Raw genomic sequence first — 17979 nt, 5'->3', positions numbered from 1 at the left:
CTTGTTTTTTGTTTGTTTGCGAAATCGGTCCAGACACACGAGACACGCCTACAGTCAATGAGTTCTACTAATAGATCACGCGACACTTCCAGTACTTTACGCCTACCTTGGAGTTAGCTAGCTCCCGTGGTGCTCGTTTACCTGCTAGGAAGCTAGCTAGCTAGCTAGCATTAATGGCTAAAGCCAAACTGTGGCAGGGTTTTTACTTTCTGGACCTGGATGTGCCATCTCTGCGCACAAGTACAGTAAAAGACATTAAAAAAAAAAAAAAATAATAATAATAAAAGAAAAGAAAATTAATTCTGAAACTTACAACGGCGTATTAGGGCCACGGAGGGCGAAGGCAATATTCAGAGAAAAAAACTCTCAAATTTGCCACTTTATAAACTCGCAAATTTCCGAGTTATTTTCTTGCAAATTTGCGAGTTTATAAAGTTGCAAATTTGAGAGTTTATAAAGAGGCAGATTTGCGAGAAAAAAAAACTTACGAGAAATACACGTAGCGTAGCTATAATCTAATCATGTGAGGATTCGTTGGTGGTTAATGGGACACTGATTATAAAATGAAAAGGCAGGATGGAGACGGATTAATTCTTAAATTAAAACTTTATTTGTCATTCACTGCAACCAGAGCGACAACACTTCCTGATCCCCTATCAATTGAGCAGCAGATTCGACACATCAACTTGGATACCAAAATGTATGAATGTGTAAATAAAAATTCTGGAAACATGAATGTAGAAGTAAATGTACATTTTACCAAATTAACCTAATTGCTTCATCGTCCGGGTGTGGACCGTCGCAAAGCGAGGCGTCTTTGTCGCTGGCCAGTGGCCGTACACAACGCTTCAAAAGGCGAATGCTTAACATCATATGCATCTAAAGCAATTACTATCTCCTTATTTGGAAACCCGACCGAAAAGTATTGGAACAAACAGTCGAGTAGTACGCTACGTGTATTTCTCGTAAGTTTTTGCCACTTTATAAAGTCGCAAATTTGCGAGAAAAAACTCGTAAATTTGCGAGTTTATAAAATGGCAGATTTGCCAGTTTTTTTCTCGGAATATTGAACTCGCCCTCTAAAAAAAATATTTATACGTGGCCCTAATATGCCGTCGACAAAACAAACTAAAACTAAACATTTTTTAAACTAAAACTAATAAAAAAAACACCCCGAAAACGAATTTAAACTAACTAACTTTAAAAAAAAAAAAAAAACTCCAAACGAAACGAAAACTAACTAAAATGAAAATCCCCAAACTACAATAACCGTGGTGATTCGCTCACGTGTCATGGCACTCATTCAAAGAAACAAGCAAGAGGGCCTCTTCCTGACTCTGCAAATTTGCGTTCACAAGTGTCAAAGTGTGCCAATCTTAACAGGAATAGAAAGAAGCTCGCTCGACTTCCTCAAACAATTCAAGCTCGAGATGAACTCCTCGGTGTCACGCGGCGAGCCACAGATCGAGCAGACGCCATGCACGCGGGCGAGGCGGTCTACGCCTCGTTGGAGGTGCTCATAGCCCTCTGCTGCATCCTGGGAAACGCTCTGGTGGTCGTCGCCGTGCAGACCGGCAAAAGCGGCGGGCAGCCCACCTTCTGTCTGATCGTGTCGCTGGCGGCGGCCGACTGCGCGGTGGGCCTGGTGGCCATCCCGTTGGCCGTGCTGGTGGACGGCAGGGTGAGCACGTCCTTTCGCGCCTGCCTCTTCTTCAGCTGCGTGGTCGTCCTTTTGACCCTGGTGTCCATTCTAACCCTCATGGCCATCTCGCTGGACCGTTTTCTCCGTGTCTACGTCCCTCTCAGGTGATTTATAGCAGGATTTTGCAATTTGTAATTTACAATCTACTTGCATTGGGGCCGAGTGGATCCACCAGAATAAGCAAAATTACTACATGGACATATCACATTAATGATCTCCCGGTAGCTGCTTTAAAAATGGTCAGCTTGCTACAGACCGCTTGAAAAATCAGAAACTTTTTTTGCCTGATCACATTTTACAATAGCAGTTTTTCCATATAACGCTAATATGTCAGCAATATAAAATTGCTTAACTATTTTTGGCATGTTTCATAAATTAAAATGTAAAAAAAATTCAAAGTGACCCGTGCATGCTTTGATTTTTCTGGTATGTGTCCCTCGGAGGAAAAAGTTTGGACATTCCTGATTTATGTTTATGGTTTCAGCGCATCGCATTTGTTTGTTCATTTGGAAATTTGTTTTTTGACCTACAAATTCTCTAGATGGAGAATTTTATTTATATATATATATATATATATATATATATATATATATATTTTTTTTTTTTTTATTTTATTTTTTTATTTTTTTTTTTTACATAGCAGTGATAGGAAAATGAAGCTTCATGAAGCTTCATGAAACAATTGCAATATATGTATATTTTTACTGGTGGAAATTGATTTAATTTCCAGTGCGTCTTTAAATCAAGAGTGCAATCTAGAGGAGTAAAAAAATATCACAAGTGCTTCATGAAGCACAGTCCACTTGAACTGAAACCAAGTGGAGTCGACTTTACCACTCTGCGTCGACTAACCGCTAATCCCGTGTTTTTTGGAATCTCATTTTATAAATGGCCAGTTTACAGAGGATGTCTGTCTGCTGCCGCCGCCAAACTAAAATGCTCTGTGAAACCATGAAATGCTCGGCCAACAATACGACGCATCTGAGAGTATGAAAATAAGCGGATGGTGGATGAGAATTTCGGTTAGCTTTGGCTATTGCACTCGCCGCTAGTCTTAACCCTGGAGAACCCACGGGGTCAAATTTGGCCCCTATAAATTCTGCTACTCAAATAACAAAGACCTTTTTTCTTTTTTTACAAATTTAACTTCAAAAGTCCAGAGTGCCACTTCTGACTCCTGCATGGGGCCATCTAGTGGATGAATATTGCACTTACATGAGCCAGAGTGGTGGTGACAAGATGGCTGGCAACATGCTGGAAACCAATCCAAACAAAACCATCTTCTCAGCAGATGGTGAAATTGTGTTTTTTTTGTTAATCTATTTCATATCATGTTGCAGAATGCCTAGGAGTATGTTTTATATATATATTTTGATAAATTAGCAACTCTGAGCTAGTTCAAAAAAAGGGTTAAAATTGAAAAAAACATATTTTGGTGTTCAGTGAACTTATAGCAGTCATTTAATGTATAATTCATAATTTTCCAAAGAAGAAAAGGGTTCTTGGGTTCTCCAGGGTTAAAATAAAATTGTGTCAGTGGTATTTGGAACTAGCGGCAAAGAATGGCAGTGGCACAAAGTCAAGCGCCTCTCAATGAAACATCCGTCCTGTCTCGTTTCCAGGTACAAAAGGACAGTCACACAAAGACATTCCTGGTCGGCGGTCGCTGCATGCTGGCTTGTCGCCCTGCCTCTGAGTTTCGCGCCCATGCTCGGCTGGCACAACGGAGACGCCGACTCCCTGGGGTCCCCCAACTCCACGCTCACCTGCCAGTTCATCGCCGTCATCCCCATGTCCTACTTGGTCTACTTCAACTTCTTCCTCTGCAGCCTGACGCCGCTGCTCGTCATGTCGGCGCTGTACGGCTACATCTTCTGCGTCATTCGCGGCAACCTCCGAGAAAAGCCCGGCAACGGAGCCCAGGCCAAATCTCACATCTACCTGAAGAAAGAGAGGCAGCTGGCGGGCTCTCTTGCCCTGGTCTTGACCCTTTTTGCCCTTTCCTGGATCCCGCTGCATGTGCTGAACTGCGTGGCTTACTTTGAAATGGCCGAAGTGCCGGTGAGCGCTTTCCACGCGGGCATCCTGCTGTCTCACGCCAACTCGGCTGTGAACCCGGTGGTGTACGCTTTTAAGATCCGCAAGATTAGGGCGGCCTACCTGAAGATCTGGAGGAGGTGCGTCACGTGCGGGGACGAGCTGCAAGGCTCTCAGTCCAGCCAAACCACGGACAACAACCAAAGTAGCAACAGTGTGGACAACAATGTGCCGTTACATGCTTAAAGTGGCCATCTTATGGAAGTCAGACTTTTTAAATGCTTGTACAGTATACAGATGGTTGGTTTTCTTAAGTGTATGCACACCCATCGACTCATTTGCTCACAAAAACGTTTAAATAAATTCTATTTTAAAAGTTTTGAGTTTCCCAAAGACGTATTTATAAATTTGTATTTTTATTTTTTTTATGCTAGAGCATACAAAAGGCTTTGATGCAATCTATCAACTGCACAGAACGGTTGAAGAAATGGTAGTTATTACAAAAACGGCCAGCAGGTGGAAGCAGAGCAAAAGAGATCAACCAGGGCCAAGTTGAAACAAAGCTATTTTTCCCACAATTTGAAATAGACTTGTGAATAATGATGAAATTATATATATAATTATATATATATATATATATATATATATATATATATATATATAGCTAATATTCTAATGCTAATTGCTGCAAAACAGAAACAGATAGAAAAAAACTTTTTTTTCCTGATGAAAGAAGAGACTTTAATCTTTCTTTTGATAGGTTTCATGTTTTTATAGCAATAGAACACAATATTCTGTGGGCCTTGCAAAATCAATCAAAATCCAGTAAAACAGCCGGGAGCAATGGAGGTTGCTTCAGTGAAAATGGCTGGGAGTGAACGAGTTAAGTGTAAATTCACAAAACCAAGCAAACCATTTGTTATGTGGCTATTTCAGAAAATGTGTCTGAACGAACTGATCTGCACTTTTGCCCCACTAACTAATATGTCAGTGTGGCTAATTTACATAAGCTTGTGATGACTTTGTGCAAGCACCATTCATTTGCAGTCTGGACACAGAAGGGTGAAAGGGTCTGAAACGTGATCATGCCACACACGTGGACAAAATTGTTGGTACCCCTCTGTTATATGTTGTATTGAAAATCAAACAATCATAATCAGCCATTACTTTTGAATTGTCGTAATAGTGAGTACCTCCCTGAAAACATTTATTATCTTTCCCCACATTCTGGGCTCCTCAAATAGTGCACACATTAAAGTAGTTTTATTGACTTTATATACACTAGCTGTGCTGGGGACACGTTGAAAAAATTATAGGGAATGCTGAGCGTTCACGTAGGATGCTGGAAAAGCTACAGCTCTACCGCCCCCAAGTGGCTTTTGAATGTGAGTGACGGCTTAAAAAAAACGTTTTTATTTATTTATTTGTCACAATCTGTACTAAATAAATAAGGGAGCATTTCATATTATGTTAAGTAGAAAATTAGTTATTTGAGCTATGAAGCAGGGGTGAGCCATGTTCTTTTAAGTTGACCGCCCCAGCATTTTGTCATCATGTCATATTAGAATATTTAATTTTGCTGTTTTTTTTATCCTAAAATTGGTTAAATAAAATAAAATATATATTTTTTAAATATATTTGAATATTTTATACATTAAAATATATTCAGGTGTTTTATATATTTAAATATTTTACAAAGTGTAATATATTTAAATATTGTGGGATAAGTGGTGAAAATAATGGATGGGTATATTTAAATATTTTTTTAAATCCTAAAATTTGCTAACTAAAATGTATTTATTCATTTTTTTATTATTTCTGTATTTTTCTAAAATAAATATTGTGGTGAAATATATATTTTAATATATATATATATATATATATATATATATAGATAGATATAGTTCTAGATTAAAAAAAGAAGAAGCTAAAATTACTTTCACACCACAGCAAGCAAACAACAATATCTGGCTACATGCTTAAACCAACATTTTAACATTCCCAAGTGTCACACAAGTGTAAAATAAGATTTGTAAAATAAAAGAAAGTAAAACGACTCACCCTCAGAAGCTGCACAAACAGGACGGTGTTTGCATAGTGAAATCTAGTGGCTCAATGACACGCTCCTCTCCCTCTAAAAAGAGAGTAAAGTGGTTTGACAAACATCAGCACAGTGGTTGGTGTCTTTAATGTGTGTACATTAACTTCAGAGAGGCGAACCTGCTGCAGTTTATGATTCATGGCTGAAATATTGCAGATTGTGGGACCAACAAAGCGATACAGTGAACCACAGCCTATTCACTAGAGATAAATCAATATATTTCTTCAAGGCGGATGTCGATACCGATTACTAGTAATCTAGAAGGCTGATAACAGATATTTCAAGCCGATATTCATTTTTACTAAAATAATAATATTGATGCCACAAAAAAAAACAACATAAAATACAAACTCCATCTCTTAACTTTGTTAAATTTTTTTAAGCTCATGTTAATTGAACGACTTTTAAGATTTACAAAATATTTGAAATATTTGATTTTTTATTATTATTATTATTCTTTATCTTAGTCAATATACATCTTTGCTTTGAAATTCTACCAAAAAGTTCAGATACCTCCTAGGGTCATTAGCATGTCTTAAAAAGTTAAATAAAAACATAAGCTCCCTGTTGTTTTCTACATTAATTATAGTTTACCAACATTTCAAAATATCTGAAATGTAAATTATTTTTGTTTTAATTTCAAACAAAAACAGAAGGTACAAAGAGTTCCAGGGTCAGTGGCATTTCTTACAAAGGTAACTAAAAATATAAATGAAGAGTTCCCTTAAGTTAACACAGTTTTAAATGGATCAATTATTGGCCGTAAAATTCTTCAAAATGACCGATGCCGATTTTCCTCAAAATTCTGAATATCGCCGCTGATTATCGGCCAATAATTGCGAGATTTGAGAGTGGGTGAGTTTCTCAGCAAATAGCTGATAAGCAACTGATCAGCTGCTAACTAAAAGTTTACCACCACTGCTGACTGACTGTATCACTGAGTCGAAAAAAATTCAACAAATATTTCAAAAATGACAATAAATTTCCCCACGTTGCCTGACTTGCCTGTGACGTGTACACGCGCCCAGCAATCAGCGCTAATGCATCCATTTCCAATTAAAGTTATATTCAAAAAGCCCTTGCCAAAAAGCATCCTTCCCGTAATTACACTGAGACCACATCCTTGGAGAACACACACGCATGCACACACACACACACACAATTCGAAATACTGCAGAAAACAACGTCCCTCCCCTCAATCACTGGCCTGCATTCACAGACCAGAGAGAGAGAGAGAGAAAGTGCGAGACTTGTGATAGTCTGCAGAATCCGTGCGGCTTGCACTCGGCATCGCCAACATCTCAGGAAGAACACGATGGACGCTCGAAAAGTGCAAGCCAGAAGTTGGGCCCGTTTGCATCTATAGTGGTCAACCATGTCGTCCTCTCCCGAGGTGAAGGGACGGGAGCCCGTGGACACGCTGTACATCTCGGTGGAGGCGGCCATCGCCCTGGCGTCGGTGGTGGGCAACGTGCTGGTTGTCCTGGTGGTGTGCGTGAACCGCGCCCTGCGGGACACCACCTTCTGCTTCATCGTGTCGCTGGCGGCGGCCGACATCGCCGTGGGCGTCCTGGTGATCCCGCTGGCCGTCACCATCAGCCTGGGGATCAGTACGCAGTTCTACACGTGCCTGTTCCTGTCCTGCCTGCTGGTGATCATCACTCAGGGTTCCATCTTGTCGCTGCTCGCTATTGCCATCGACCGCTACCTGAGGGTCAAGATACCCATCAGGTGAAGGAATAAAAATATATATAAATATATTTTGCTCCTCTCACCATGATTTGGAATTCCAATGAGTTTTTCGGTCACTGTTGATTGGACCAACTAGAAGGTTCTAAACTCAAACACTAATTTCAAACTCTAACCCTGGCTTTGAACCCTAATCATGTCGAACCCTGACCCAGGCTTAAAATCATAATTTCAAATCATAGATCGAAACTAGGGGTGCACCGATCGATCAGCCCCGATTTCCTTAATTTTGGAAGATCTAACAGGAAGTCCACCGTTTTGACTTAGTTCTGCAATTTTGACGTTTTATAACTCCTAAGAATTTCCCCGATCGTCTTCAATCTTTGGGTGCTTCTTCTAGACATTTTTAAGATGAAAAGTTATTGAAAGCTTTTTACTAATCCAGGCTGGAAACTGAAGGTGCACAGATCCCAATTTTTGGGCCAATCCCCAATGTTTAAGATGTCTGACTTCCGATCCGGATTTTTTTACTTTCTTCTTCTTCTTCTGCAGTGAGAGATGAGATCGGTACGGAGCCCCTAAGGTGACATGGTAGGGGGGGGGGAATACTTTGCGTTCCCTCGCCAAAATAATTAGCATTTTCTTGCAAAGATTGCATTCGCTCGCAAAGATTGCGAGAAAACGCAAACTTCTTTTCTTTTTTTTTGCATGAAGCGAGTTGATGTATTTCCGGGTCATCTTCCGTGTGACCAAAAGCGACGAGGATGGAGCGTGTACAGCAGTGGGAAAGCTTTCCCATCGTCGCTTTTTGGTTGATGACCCGGAAGTACTCGTTTAAAAAGAATTGCGTCCTCTCATCTCGCAACCTTTGCGAAGGAACACAAAAAAAACGTTTTTGCGAGGGAACGCAATTTTTGCGAGAGAACGCATATTATTATTATTTCCCTACCATGTCACCTTAGGGGGGGCGGCACATGGCTGACTGGTTAGCTCGTCCGCCTCCCAGTGCAGAGGACGTGAGATCGAGTCCGGGTTTTGGCCTTCCTGGGTGGAGTTTGCATGTTCTCCCCGTGCTTGCGTGGGTTTTCTCCCACATTCCAAAGTCATTAACGTCAGGTTAATTGAACTCTCCAAGTTGTCCATAGGTGTGAGTATGGATGGTTGTTCGTCTCTGTGTGCCCTGCGATTGGCTGGCAACCAGTTCAGGGTGTGCCCCGCCTACTGCCCGAAGCCAGCTGGGATAGGCTCCAGCGCCCCCCGCGACCCTTGTGAGGACAAGCGGTGAAGAAAATGGATGGATGGATGGATGTCACCTTAGGAAATCGGTGGATAAGATCAGTTTTCTTTTCAAAGAACGGCAAGATTTTAAGGAAATCAGTACAGATTCCGATTCCCAGACGATCAACCAAAAACCCAACCATGACTTCTTCGTTCTTGCTGTTTAGTCTCCTTCGCTGGCTGTTCAGTCGCTCGTTCCGTTCGTTGCAAACCAAAGCGGCCGCGCTTATTTCATCTACTTCGGCGGAACATTTGACATCACAAAAGCAAACGTCAGCGCATTCTGCCGACACGGTCAGTCGAGACGAGGTATACTTCTGTTGTTTACGCCTTCCGTAGCGTCATATATCCTTTGGCCGATCAATGCGCCGCACATCGCAGGCTTTCAGCAAAATTAAAATGTCTGCTCAAAGAACTGACATCGGCAGGAGTCTGTTGCTGTCTTTTTCCATTTGCCCATATCTCACGTGATGGTTTTATCGGTTTGCTGCTTTCAAAAGGTACAGCACCGTCGTGACGCAGCGGCGCGCCTACGTGGCGGTGTGCCTGTGCTGGGCGGTCTCCTTCCTCACGGGCCTGGTGCCCATGCTGGGCTGGAACAACCGGCAAGTCCTGGGCAACCTGAGCGGCTCCGACCACATGGTGTGCGAGTTCACCGCCGTCATGCGGATGGACTACATGGTCTACTTCAACTTCTTCGGCTGGGTGGTGGCGCCGCTGGCCGTCATGATCGCGCTGTACGCCGAGATCTTCCGCGTCATCCGCCGGCAGCTCAAACGGCGGGCCCAGGCCACGTCGGACAGCGAGCGCTACTACCGGAAGGAGCTGAAGTTGGCCAAATCGCTGGCGTTGGTGGTGCTGCTCTTCGCCGTGTGCTGGCTGCCGCTTCACATCGTCAACTGCCTGGACTTCTTCCACCCGGGACGCGCCACGCCCAAGATGGCCGTCTACGCGGGCATCTTCATGTCGCACGTCAACTCGGCGCTCAATCCGTTGGTGTACGCCTTCCGGATCAAGCGTTTCCGGGTCACGCTGCTGGAGGTGGTGCGGGGCTGCGTGGTGTGCCGCGGCGGCGCCAGGGCAAGCCCGTATCCGGGCGGCACGCCGGCACTTGCCGAGAAAGTGGACGCGGGTTTGCCGCAAGGTCTGCAGCATGTGGATGACGCTAAGTGAGCCGCTTGTAGCTTTCTCGGTTCTCCAAACTAGGGTCCGCAAGCTGTAGCTTGGGGAAGGGCTGAACAATTGAGTTCAAATCAACATCGCAACGCATCGGCTGTCATTTGGAAACAAATTGTGCTTAATTTTGGATAGTTGGTATAGCTTTATTATAAATCTGTCCCATTTATTTATTTATTTATATAGTGTCAGTGCAGCCCACGTTTACATGTCATCGATTCATGAAATGTTGACTTTATTTGTTTATTGTTGTAGTAGGATTTATGACTTACTGACTTCAATTATTTTGACGTCATCCTTGTTTGGTAGAATTTTGTGAAGTTGTCGTAACAAATGCTTAAAAGGGAAATCAACCCAAAAATGTCCTGAACAACAATATATTCTATTTAGGCCCTCTAGTCTAAACGTGGTATTTTGATTAATATTGCGTTTGTGCAATATGAATTAAACAGCAAAGTCGACCTATTTTTATCCATCTCATGGGGCGGCCATTTTGTCACTTGCTGTCGACTGAAAATGACATCACAGTTGCTCAGGGCACAGGCAACGAACAATCATAGCGCACCTGTTTTCTGAAGCTGTGTCGTGATTGGTTGTTGTGACAAAATGGCCGCCCCCTTATATGGATAAAAACGGGTAGATTTTAGACTCATGTTGCACAAAATGTGTTTAACATGTTGTAAAAAACATTTTGTGTTGACTCAATGACTTTAGCGTAAGACTAACTATTGAATACATGGGAAGATGACATTTGGGGGGAAAAAACAATCGCAATCACAATATTGAAAGTGGCAATTTCAAGACGTGCTGACCGCTGTTTCCATCATCCGTATGTTTTTTGTTTTTTTTTTGTTTAATGATTGATTTCCCACTTGATTCACATTGAATTGCACATGCACAATATTATGGCTGGTACAGGTGTACCTAATGAAGTGTCTAATAAGTGTACATTTGCAAACGAAACATCACCAGAATAAAGAAAAACGTTGCTCTACCATCACTACGTTGTATGCTTGATTGACAGATGTGGCAGAAGCACATGAAAGTAAATGCTTTATTATGAAACCCAATCTTTGCTTCAAACCCAAACTTGAAAGCTCAACTCTTATTTGTAAACTTAGCATAAAACCCTAATCTAAAACCTTAACGCTAATTTAGAAAACCTAATTTTGAACCAACCCTGACTAGAAATCCTAATTAAAAGCTATATAAACATAATGTTAAACAGTAACAAACAAAACTGATCCTTGTTCAAAACCCTAACCTCGGCCTTTAGCCCTAATTTGAAACCCCAACCTTGGCTTCAGAAACTAATAAGACCCTTGATTAAAAAACAAACCCTGGCTTGAAACCATGAATAATAATTTCAAACTATACACCTTATTTGAAAGCCTGTTTTGAAACCTGACCTCCAAATGCAACTGTATGCTAGGCGACGTCATGTTGCCATGCAGACTCTTAGCGGCAATTCAATTGACGACCCGATGTCGCGAGTGGATCGCGTCCGACTGGAGCAGCCGCGGCCGGCAGCCGAGAGCGTTTGGATGCATTTGAGCACCGTCACAGCGCGTGATTCATGTGGAGCTGCGTCAGCTCTGCTTGGCTTGGCTTTGAGGTTTGGGCTCTGCTTCAGACGCACGCTTTCAGCACAAAAATTTTTGATGAGCTGACATGTCGGCCGGAATATTAGGTACGCCCCTGATGAGCTCCACAGAGTAGCTAACACCGATGCCAACTTCAAACACTTATTTGAAACACTAACCTTTTTTTGAAATCTGAATCTGAAGACCTAACTCTTGCTAAAAGTCTTATTTCAATCCTTAAACCCTAGTTTAAAGTTCTGACCCTATCTTGGAACCCTATTTTGAAACACAACTTTTGAAGCCCTAATACTGGCTTCAAACCCAAACTTGTATCCCTAGCCCTATCTTGAAATCCTAATATTTTCTTCAAACTCTAAATTTAAACCATAATCCTAGTTTGAAACCCTATCCTATGATTCAAACTTAAGTTTAAAACCCAAACTCAAGCTTACAATTTAAAACCCTAGCCATTTTTTCAAACCCCAGTTTGAAACCCTAATTCGGTCTGAAAACCCGTATTTTAAAACCCAAATTTTATACTTTCCTTCAAAGTGTTTGAAAACTCTAACCATGGCAAGTTTGAATGCCTTATTTTGAATCCTAACTTGATGCCCTAACCTTTTGCTTCAAAACGCAATTCAATACCATATCCTAAATCTGAGGCCCTAATTTGAAAGACTGATTCATCTTTGAAACCAGGCTTCAAATCTAAATTTGAAAACCTAATTTGAAACAATAAACAAGGCTTTTAACCCTAACTCGATTTCCACCCGATGTTTGAAACCCCAGGCCATATTTAGACCCTAATTTGAAACTGTAACCCATATCAGAAACACTAACATGATACCCTTTGCTTCAAAGCCTAAATTGCAAGCAACATTAACTCTTGTTTGAAACAGTAACCAGTCATAAAATGATAACCCACCAGAAACCCTAACCCAGGCTTCAAACCTTCATTTTAATTTGAATTCAAACTTGGATTATTTACTGCGAACCATAATTTGAAACCCAATTTTTTGTTTAAAAGCCTAATTTGAAACCCTAATCTAGACTTCAAACTCAAGTTTGAAAGCCAACTTTAATTTAACCCTGGAGAACCCAAGAACCCTTTTCTTCTTTGGAAAATTATGAATTATACATTAAATGACTGCTATAAATTCACTGAACACCAAAATATGTTTGTTTTTTTCAATTTTAACCCTTTTTTTTTATAACTAGCTCAGAGTTGCTAATTTATCAAAATATATATATAAAACATACTCCTAGGCATTCTGCAACATGATATGAAATAGATTAACAAAAAAACACAATTTTACCATCTGATGGTTTGCTGAGAAGATGGTTTTGTTTGGATTGATTTCCAGCAAAACAAAACAGCATGTTGCCAGCCATCTTGTCACCACCACTCTGGCTCATGTAAGTGCAATATTCATCCACTAGATGGCCCCCATGCAGGGGTCAGAAGTGGCACTCTGGACTTTTGAAGTTAAATTTGTAAAAAAATAAAATAAAATAAAAGATCTTTGTTATTTGAGTAGCAGAATTTATAGGGGCCAAATTTGACCCCGTGGGTTCTCCAGGGTTAAAACCCACATTGAAATCCATAACCTAGGTTTGAAACCAAACTTTAAAGCCTTATTTCAAAACCCTAACCCTTGTTTGAATTAAAAGCATTAGTTGAAGCCCAAACTTGATTCACTAGGTAGGCCTAATTTGAAACCATAACGCAAATGTTTTGGACGGAGCTCTTGCCAAGCCTTTTCACACGATTGAATATCCTCTCTATGAACCAAATTGCCCTCACAATGACACTGCTGCTTATCACCATCTGCCACCTTCATCCTTGATGAGGGTTTTAAAAAGTGCTGAGTGTGTTCTAATCCTCAGCCGTCATCTTAGCGAGGCCAGGCTCCTTACATTTATTACTTCTGCAACGTACTCCTCACATCGCTCAGAACAAAAGTGGCCTAAACTCTGGTTTATCTTCCACGGTGATCTAATCAGGTAGGATCGTCCTTTGTCTGGAATTCCAAGAGACGTTTTTTTTTTTCTTCCTAACAAGCTTTCATTGTGGTTATCAGACAAGAAGGTTCATCATTCAAGGTCTGCGCAATGGCTAACACGCAAGGAGCCGAGCGTGGCCAGGAAGTGGAGGCTCCCGCGTCGGACGCGGACGAAGCTGAAGCGGCCTTATTGCACTTTAGCAAATACAACGACGCCAGGCGGGCGCGTCCGTGGGAGCAGTGGAGCTCCAGAGAGAAAGCCAACTATTACATCGACCGCTTCTTCTTCGGCTTCCTGGTCGTCTTTCTGCTTGTGCTGTTGGCCGAGTGCGCGTACAAAATGTGGTATGTGACCAACGTAAGGAAGATTGTGGAGTTTGCGTCTGACGCTGTGGTCTTCCTCATTGACCGGCTCCTCGGGAGAGAGGGAGACGAAGAGATGGCTGAACTCTGAATTAGAACTAGATTATTTATTTTTCAACAGTGTTTTGGTTGTATAAGAAATAAAATAACCTGCAATATAATTTTGTAACACACTAATGTGATGTAAATATAACTTTTATGTCTGCTTGTCATTTCAAGGAAATAAATATGTACTCCACAAACTGGGTCAATTTCTATTTTCATAACATTGTTGCAAAATAATTGACGGTGGGGAGAAAAAAACAAGTACTTTGATATTAAAGAAAGTCAGCCTTTTTTTCTTCACAATAATACATTATGTTGTATGAACCTCAGTCTAAATACAGTATTCTGCTTAATATAGCATAAATGCTAGCTGCTCAATTGTAGATAGCAAAATTGTTATTGTAACCCTGTAACCTCAACATGATTTTTTTTTTCTTCCTCTCAGTATGAGCGTACATTTCAGGACAAAACTATTTAATGTGCAAGTGTGTTTTTGTTGTGCCAAATGTTATGTACTGTACTTGTTTGTACTTTAGGAGTTAAATCAGTAACCTACGACATCAGCTTTGATTAGTCTATAGGCCTACAGAGCGTGAGTTCTTAACTAGCCACCAAGAGAACATTTTAATTAACAACTTTCAGTGTAATGTAAGTCGATTGGACAACACTCCAACCACAATAATACACATTATTGAAGTCAGATGTTTTTGCATTGCATTGAATTTGTGACACATCTCGTTCCTCATTACATTTGATTGGGCAGGTGTAACTAATTAAATGTCGGCAACTAGAACTGGATAACAGCAATAACATACTCAACAAAGAATGAATTACCATGGTTGCATAATAATCAATGGCTTTACGAGTTGAAATACAAATTGCAAAAATACTACGAGAGACAACAAACTTACATCAGCGTGTCCATGGCGCATGCGCATTGCGTTATTCCAACTCGTAAGTGACGGTTTACGCTGAAGTCGTGGCGAATTGATTTTATTTTATTTTTATTTTTTTCATTTTATTCTCTATGTTCAATCATATTGTTAGAATGCTTATGCACAATCTATGTCAAGTAATTTGCCATTTGATGATACATGGAAAGTCGTGACGTATTGACTGGCGTCTAAACGGACCAATTGGATGTCAACATCCTAGTCTTACATCTTTTCGAAACGCCCCCCTTCCCTCTCTCTTTTGGATTTCCGAGCGTGACCGACGTTTCGTGTCTGTTCAGACTTAAAGTAAGTCAAAACCACCATCGTTTGTCTCGTGTTCGCTGAGTATGTGAATATAATAGTATTAGGGACGCATCTACCCCATGCCTGCCTCTCATAGTCTATAAGGGTTTAACCGGGGCCCAACGCCGACTTGTGTTGTCCCATAAATGGAGGACGAGGGGGAACGATCTGCCGCCATGCTGCCATAATTACATCGCGCATATAAGATTTCTCTTGCTTCTACAACAAAATTCATTACGTTTACTTCATACACTGAATAAGGTTTACTTACGTTGCCTTCCTTCTGATCATGCTTTCAAATGCCTGTCTGTGGCGGCTGCTAATATTAGCCAGGCTAGGCTAGGCTAGTTAAGCTAAGACAACAGGTCCTCTAAGAGTCATACCGGGTGAGCGACAGGCCCTCTGGTAGGATTCGAAGAACCTTTGTAGTTTACGTCATTCAGGCAACATTTTCTATGATATTTCATTTTAAATTCAAGTTTGATATTTAAGTTTTTGTGGTGAAAGTTAGGGTTAAGAAGACGTTTTCTTCTTAGATTGAATTCCTTTTTATGTTTTGTTATATTTATTTTCAGGACTACATATTTATTTTTGTTAACAGTGCCTGATAATTTCATTTCATAATTATTAATAATAATTTAGTCTGTTGTTACATTGTATTATGGGAGAATAATCAACATTTATGAGTTCATGGTTTGACAAAAAAAAAAAACGTTCTGGTGATTCCTAGATGCTCGATGTGACTTATTTTGAAGGAAGATGTCAACTGAATTGCAATGTGTCTGTGATGTCAACAGAATGCGTTACGTGGCCGCTTACCTGTTGGCTGTCCTCGGTGGGAAAAACAGCCCCTCGGCCAAAGACATCAAGGCCATTTTGAGCAGCGTAGGGATCGAGGCTGATGATGAACGCTTAAACAAGGTATGCAGTTAATTCATCTGTATACATTACCACTAACAAATTTGAATCCTCTCCTTTGTGGGCCGTTAGGTTAAAGACTACTCCGTAGTAAAAGTCTGAAAAATGTAAATACACCTTTTAAATACTCCCTAGGCATGTTTTTATAACATATATGGTGCTTACATTTGTTAAGGTCTATAAACACATTCTGAAAACAATACAAATGCATTTAAACGCCCATATCAAGAGAAAGCAAGAGCAATGGATCACAACAAATTAATGTACAAATAGCATTCAATAACAGAGTAATAACTAATAAGACTTAAATTTGAGTTAATTCCCCTACATTCTTCAAGTTCAACTGTAAACAGCCCAAGTTAACATTTTTCATTAGTAATTGCTGTTTTTTAACCTGAGCAGTATTCCCGTGCAGGTCATTAGTGAGTTGGAAGGGAAAAACATCAATGAAGTCATGAATTCAGGTAAATGTTTTATAATAAAAATAATTTTTTTTCATGCTTCACCAAGAAATGCTCAATTTTCTTTTCGCTTGCAGGCCTAGCTAAGTTAGCCTCCGTACCAGCGGGTGGCGCTGTGGCGGCTCCTGCCGCTGCAGGTAGGACCGCTAGCGCAGGGGCTGCACCTGCTGCTGGTATGTATACGTTACTGGCTTGACTTGTGTATACTTTGAATTATTATAGAAGGCAAATAAACAATCCTGACTGTTATCATTTCTTTTTTTTTTAGTGGAAGAGAAAAAGGAGGAGAAGAAGGAAGAATCAGAAGAGTCGGATGAAGACATGGGCTTTGGACTCTTTGATTAATCTGCCTTTATTACTAAAAAGCAATAAAAAAGTAAAAGGTTTACACAGAATACAGTGTTTGTGACCCTTTTTTGACACTCCCAAAAAATTGACATGTACATTTTACAGAAGGGAAGCTCACCATTAGTCCTGACACAGAAACAGCTTACAAAAAACAACGTTTACGTTTGTTGGCCTCATCTGGTGATGGGATTGGTCGGGGTGCGAGAGTTACTGTTACTGTGGTTACCCCATGAAGACCAAACAGCACACCTCACCAAAAGATGTTTGTTGTAGTACCGAAGCTGGCATGTGAGGGGCAGTAAAGTGCCACTTGTGAGAAGCTTCCCACTCTACACCACCCAGTGATGATCTTTTTGAGACACTACAAAGCGACCCTAACAGATTGTTATTTATACTATTTACTACATGAGTATTGCCATTATATCAACCTTACTGTACAGAAACTAATGACAAAAAAAAACACCAGACAATTTGCATTGAGAAAGCAAATCTAAAAGCCGATTCTTTGAAAAAACTAGAAAACTCAAAATGACCTCACCGTTTGTCCAGGTTGAGAACAAAAACTTATACAGAATATAAGGAAGTGTTTCAGTCGCTGATGGAAAATTGAAACGCATTCCATGTCATTTATAATCAGTATAGCCTACTTGTGATCATATCATCTGTTAGGTAACCCTTTGTTTTTTTTTCACAGGAAGTTGCGCCATATCGCATATCTCCGACCACACACACGTCGCAGTGGTGTCACTGCTGTTATTTTTTCCCCTCCACTTTTGCTTCCTGTTTCACTTAGCTCTTATCAGAAAACGACCGTGTTGGAATTGCTTCGGGGAATCCACGACAGGCATCCCATAAACATCTCTACATTTAAGACCTCAGTCTGAGACTTTGACGTCACATTGTAGTTTGCTTGTGTGGTGTGGCAGCGGACAGTCACGAAGAACTTGAAGGAGGGCCGTGTTGTTGGGAAAGTACGGCTTTGCACACCCAAAAGTATATGTTCGCATTTTCCGTGCTTTTTATCACTGTCCAAGAAA

General features: G+C 40.8%; 4 protein-coding genes and 1 long non-coding RNA gene across 5 annotated transcripts in view; 4 read left to right on the top strand and 1 right to left on the bottom strand.

The window, feature by feature from the left end:
• LOC144056172 (tubby-related protein 3-like) overlaps positions 1-5873 on the bottom strand; it is a 34173-nt gene extending 28300 nt beyond the window's left edge. Inside the window, exon 1 of the mRNA XM_077572689.1 lies at positions 5801-5873. The gene's annotated coding sequence lies outside the window, so the exon portion shown is untranslated. The remainder of the gene's footprint in view (positions 1-5800) is intronic.
• Positions 467-4118, top strand: LOC144056173 (adenosine receptor A1-like). The gene is made up of 2 exons (XM_077572696.1): positions 467-1806; positions 3325-4118. Exons 1-2 carry the CDS (start codon positions 1478-1480, stop codon positions 3983-3985), a joined length of 990 nt encoding a protein of 329 aa, XP_077428822.1. The 5' UTR covers positions 467-1477; the 3' UTR covers positions 3986-4118.
• A 1342-nt stretch (positions 5874-7215) lies between the features above and the next one.
• Positions 7216-9980, top strand: LOC144056539 (adenosine receptor A1). The gene is made up of 2 exons (XM_077573453.1): positions 7216-7571; positions 9308-9980. Exons 1-2 carry the CDS (start codon positions 7216-7218, stop codon positions 9978-9980), a joined length of 1029 nt encoding a protein of 342 aa, XP_077429579.1.
• A 3475-nt stretch (positions 9981-13455) lies between these two features.
• Positions 13456-14174, top strand: LOC144056935 (uncharacterized). The gene is made up of 2 exons (XR_013295141.1): positions 13456-13570; positions 13648-14174. It is a non-coding gene; the product is annotated as an uncharacterized LOC144056935 (long non-coding RNA).
• A 921-nt stretch (positions 14175-15095) lies between these two features.
• On the top strand, positions 15096-16989 carry rplp2a (ribosomal protein, large P2a). The gene is made up of 5 exons (XM_077572697.1): positions 15096-15218; positions 16013-16136; positions 16549-16597; positions 16672-16767; positions 16863-16989. Exons 2-5 carry the CDS (start codon positions 16014-16016, stop codon positions 16937-16939), a joined length of 345 nt encoding a protein of 114 aa, XP_077428823.1. The 5' UTR covers positions 15096-15218; position 16013; the 3' UTR covers positions 16940-16989.
• Positions 16990-17979: the final 990 nt, after the last annotated feature.

This window comes from Vanacampus margaritifer, chromosome 8, assembly GCF_051991255.1.
Source record: "Vanacampus margaritifer isolate UIUO_Vmar chromosome 8, RoL_Vmar_1.0, whole genome shotgun sequence".
Lineage (NCBI taxonomy): Eukaryota > Metazoa > Chordata > Actinopteri > Syngnathiformes > Syngnathidae > Vanacampus > Vanacampus margaritifer.
This window is presented reverse-complemented; position numbering and strand designations above follow the sequence as displayed.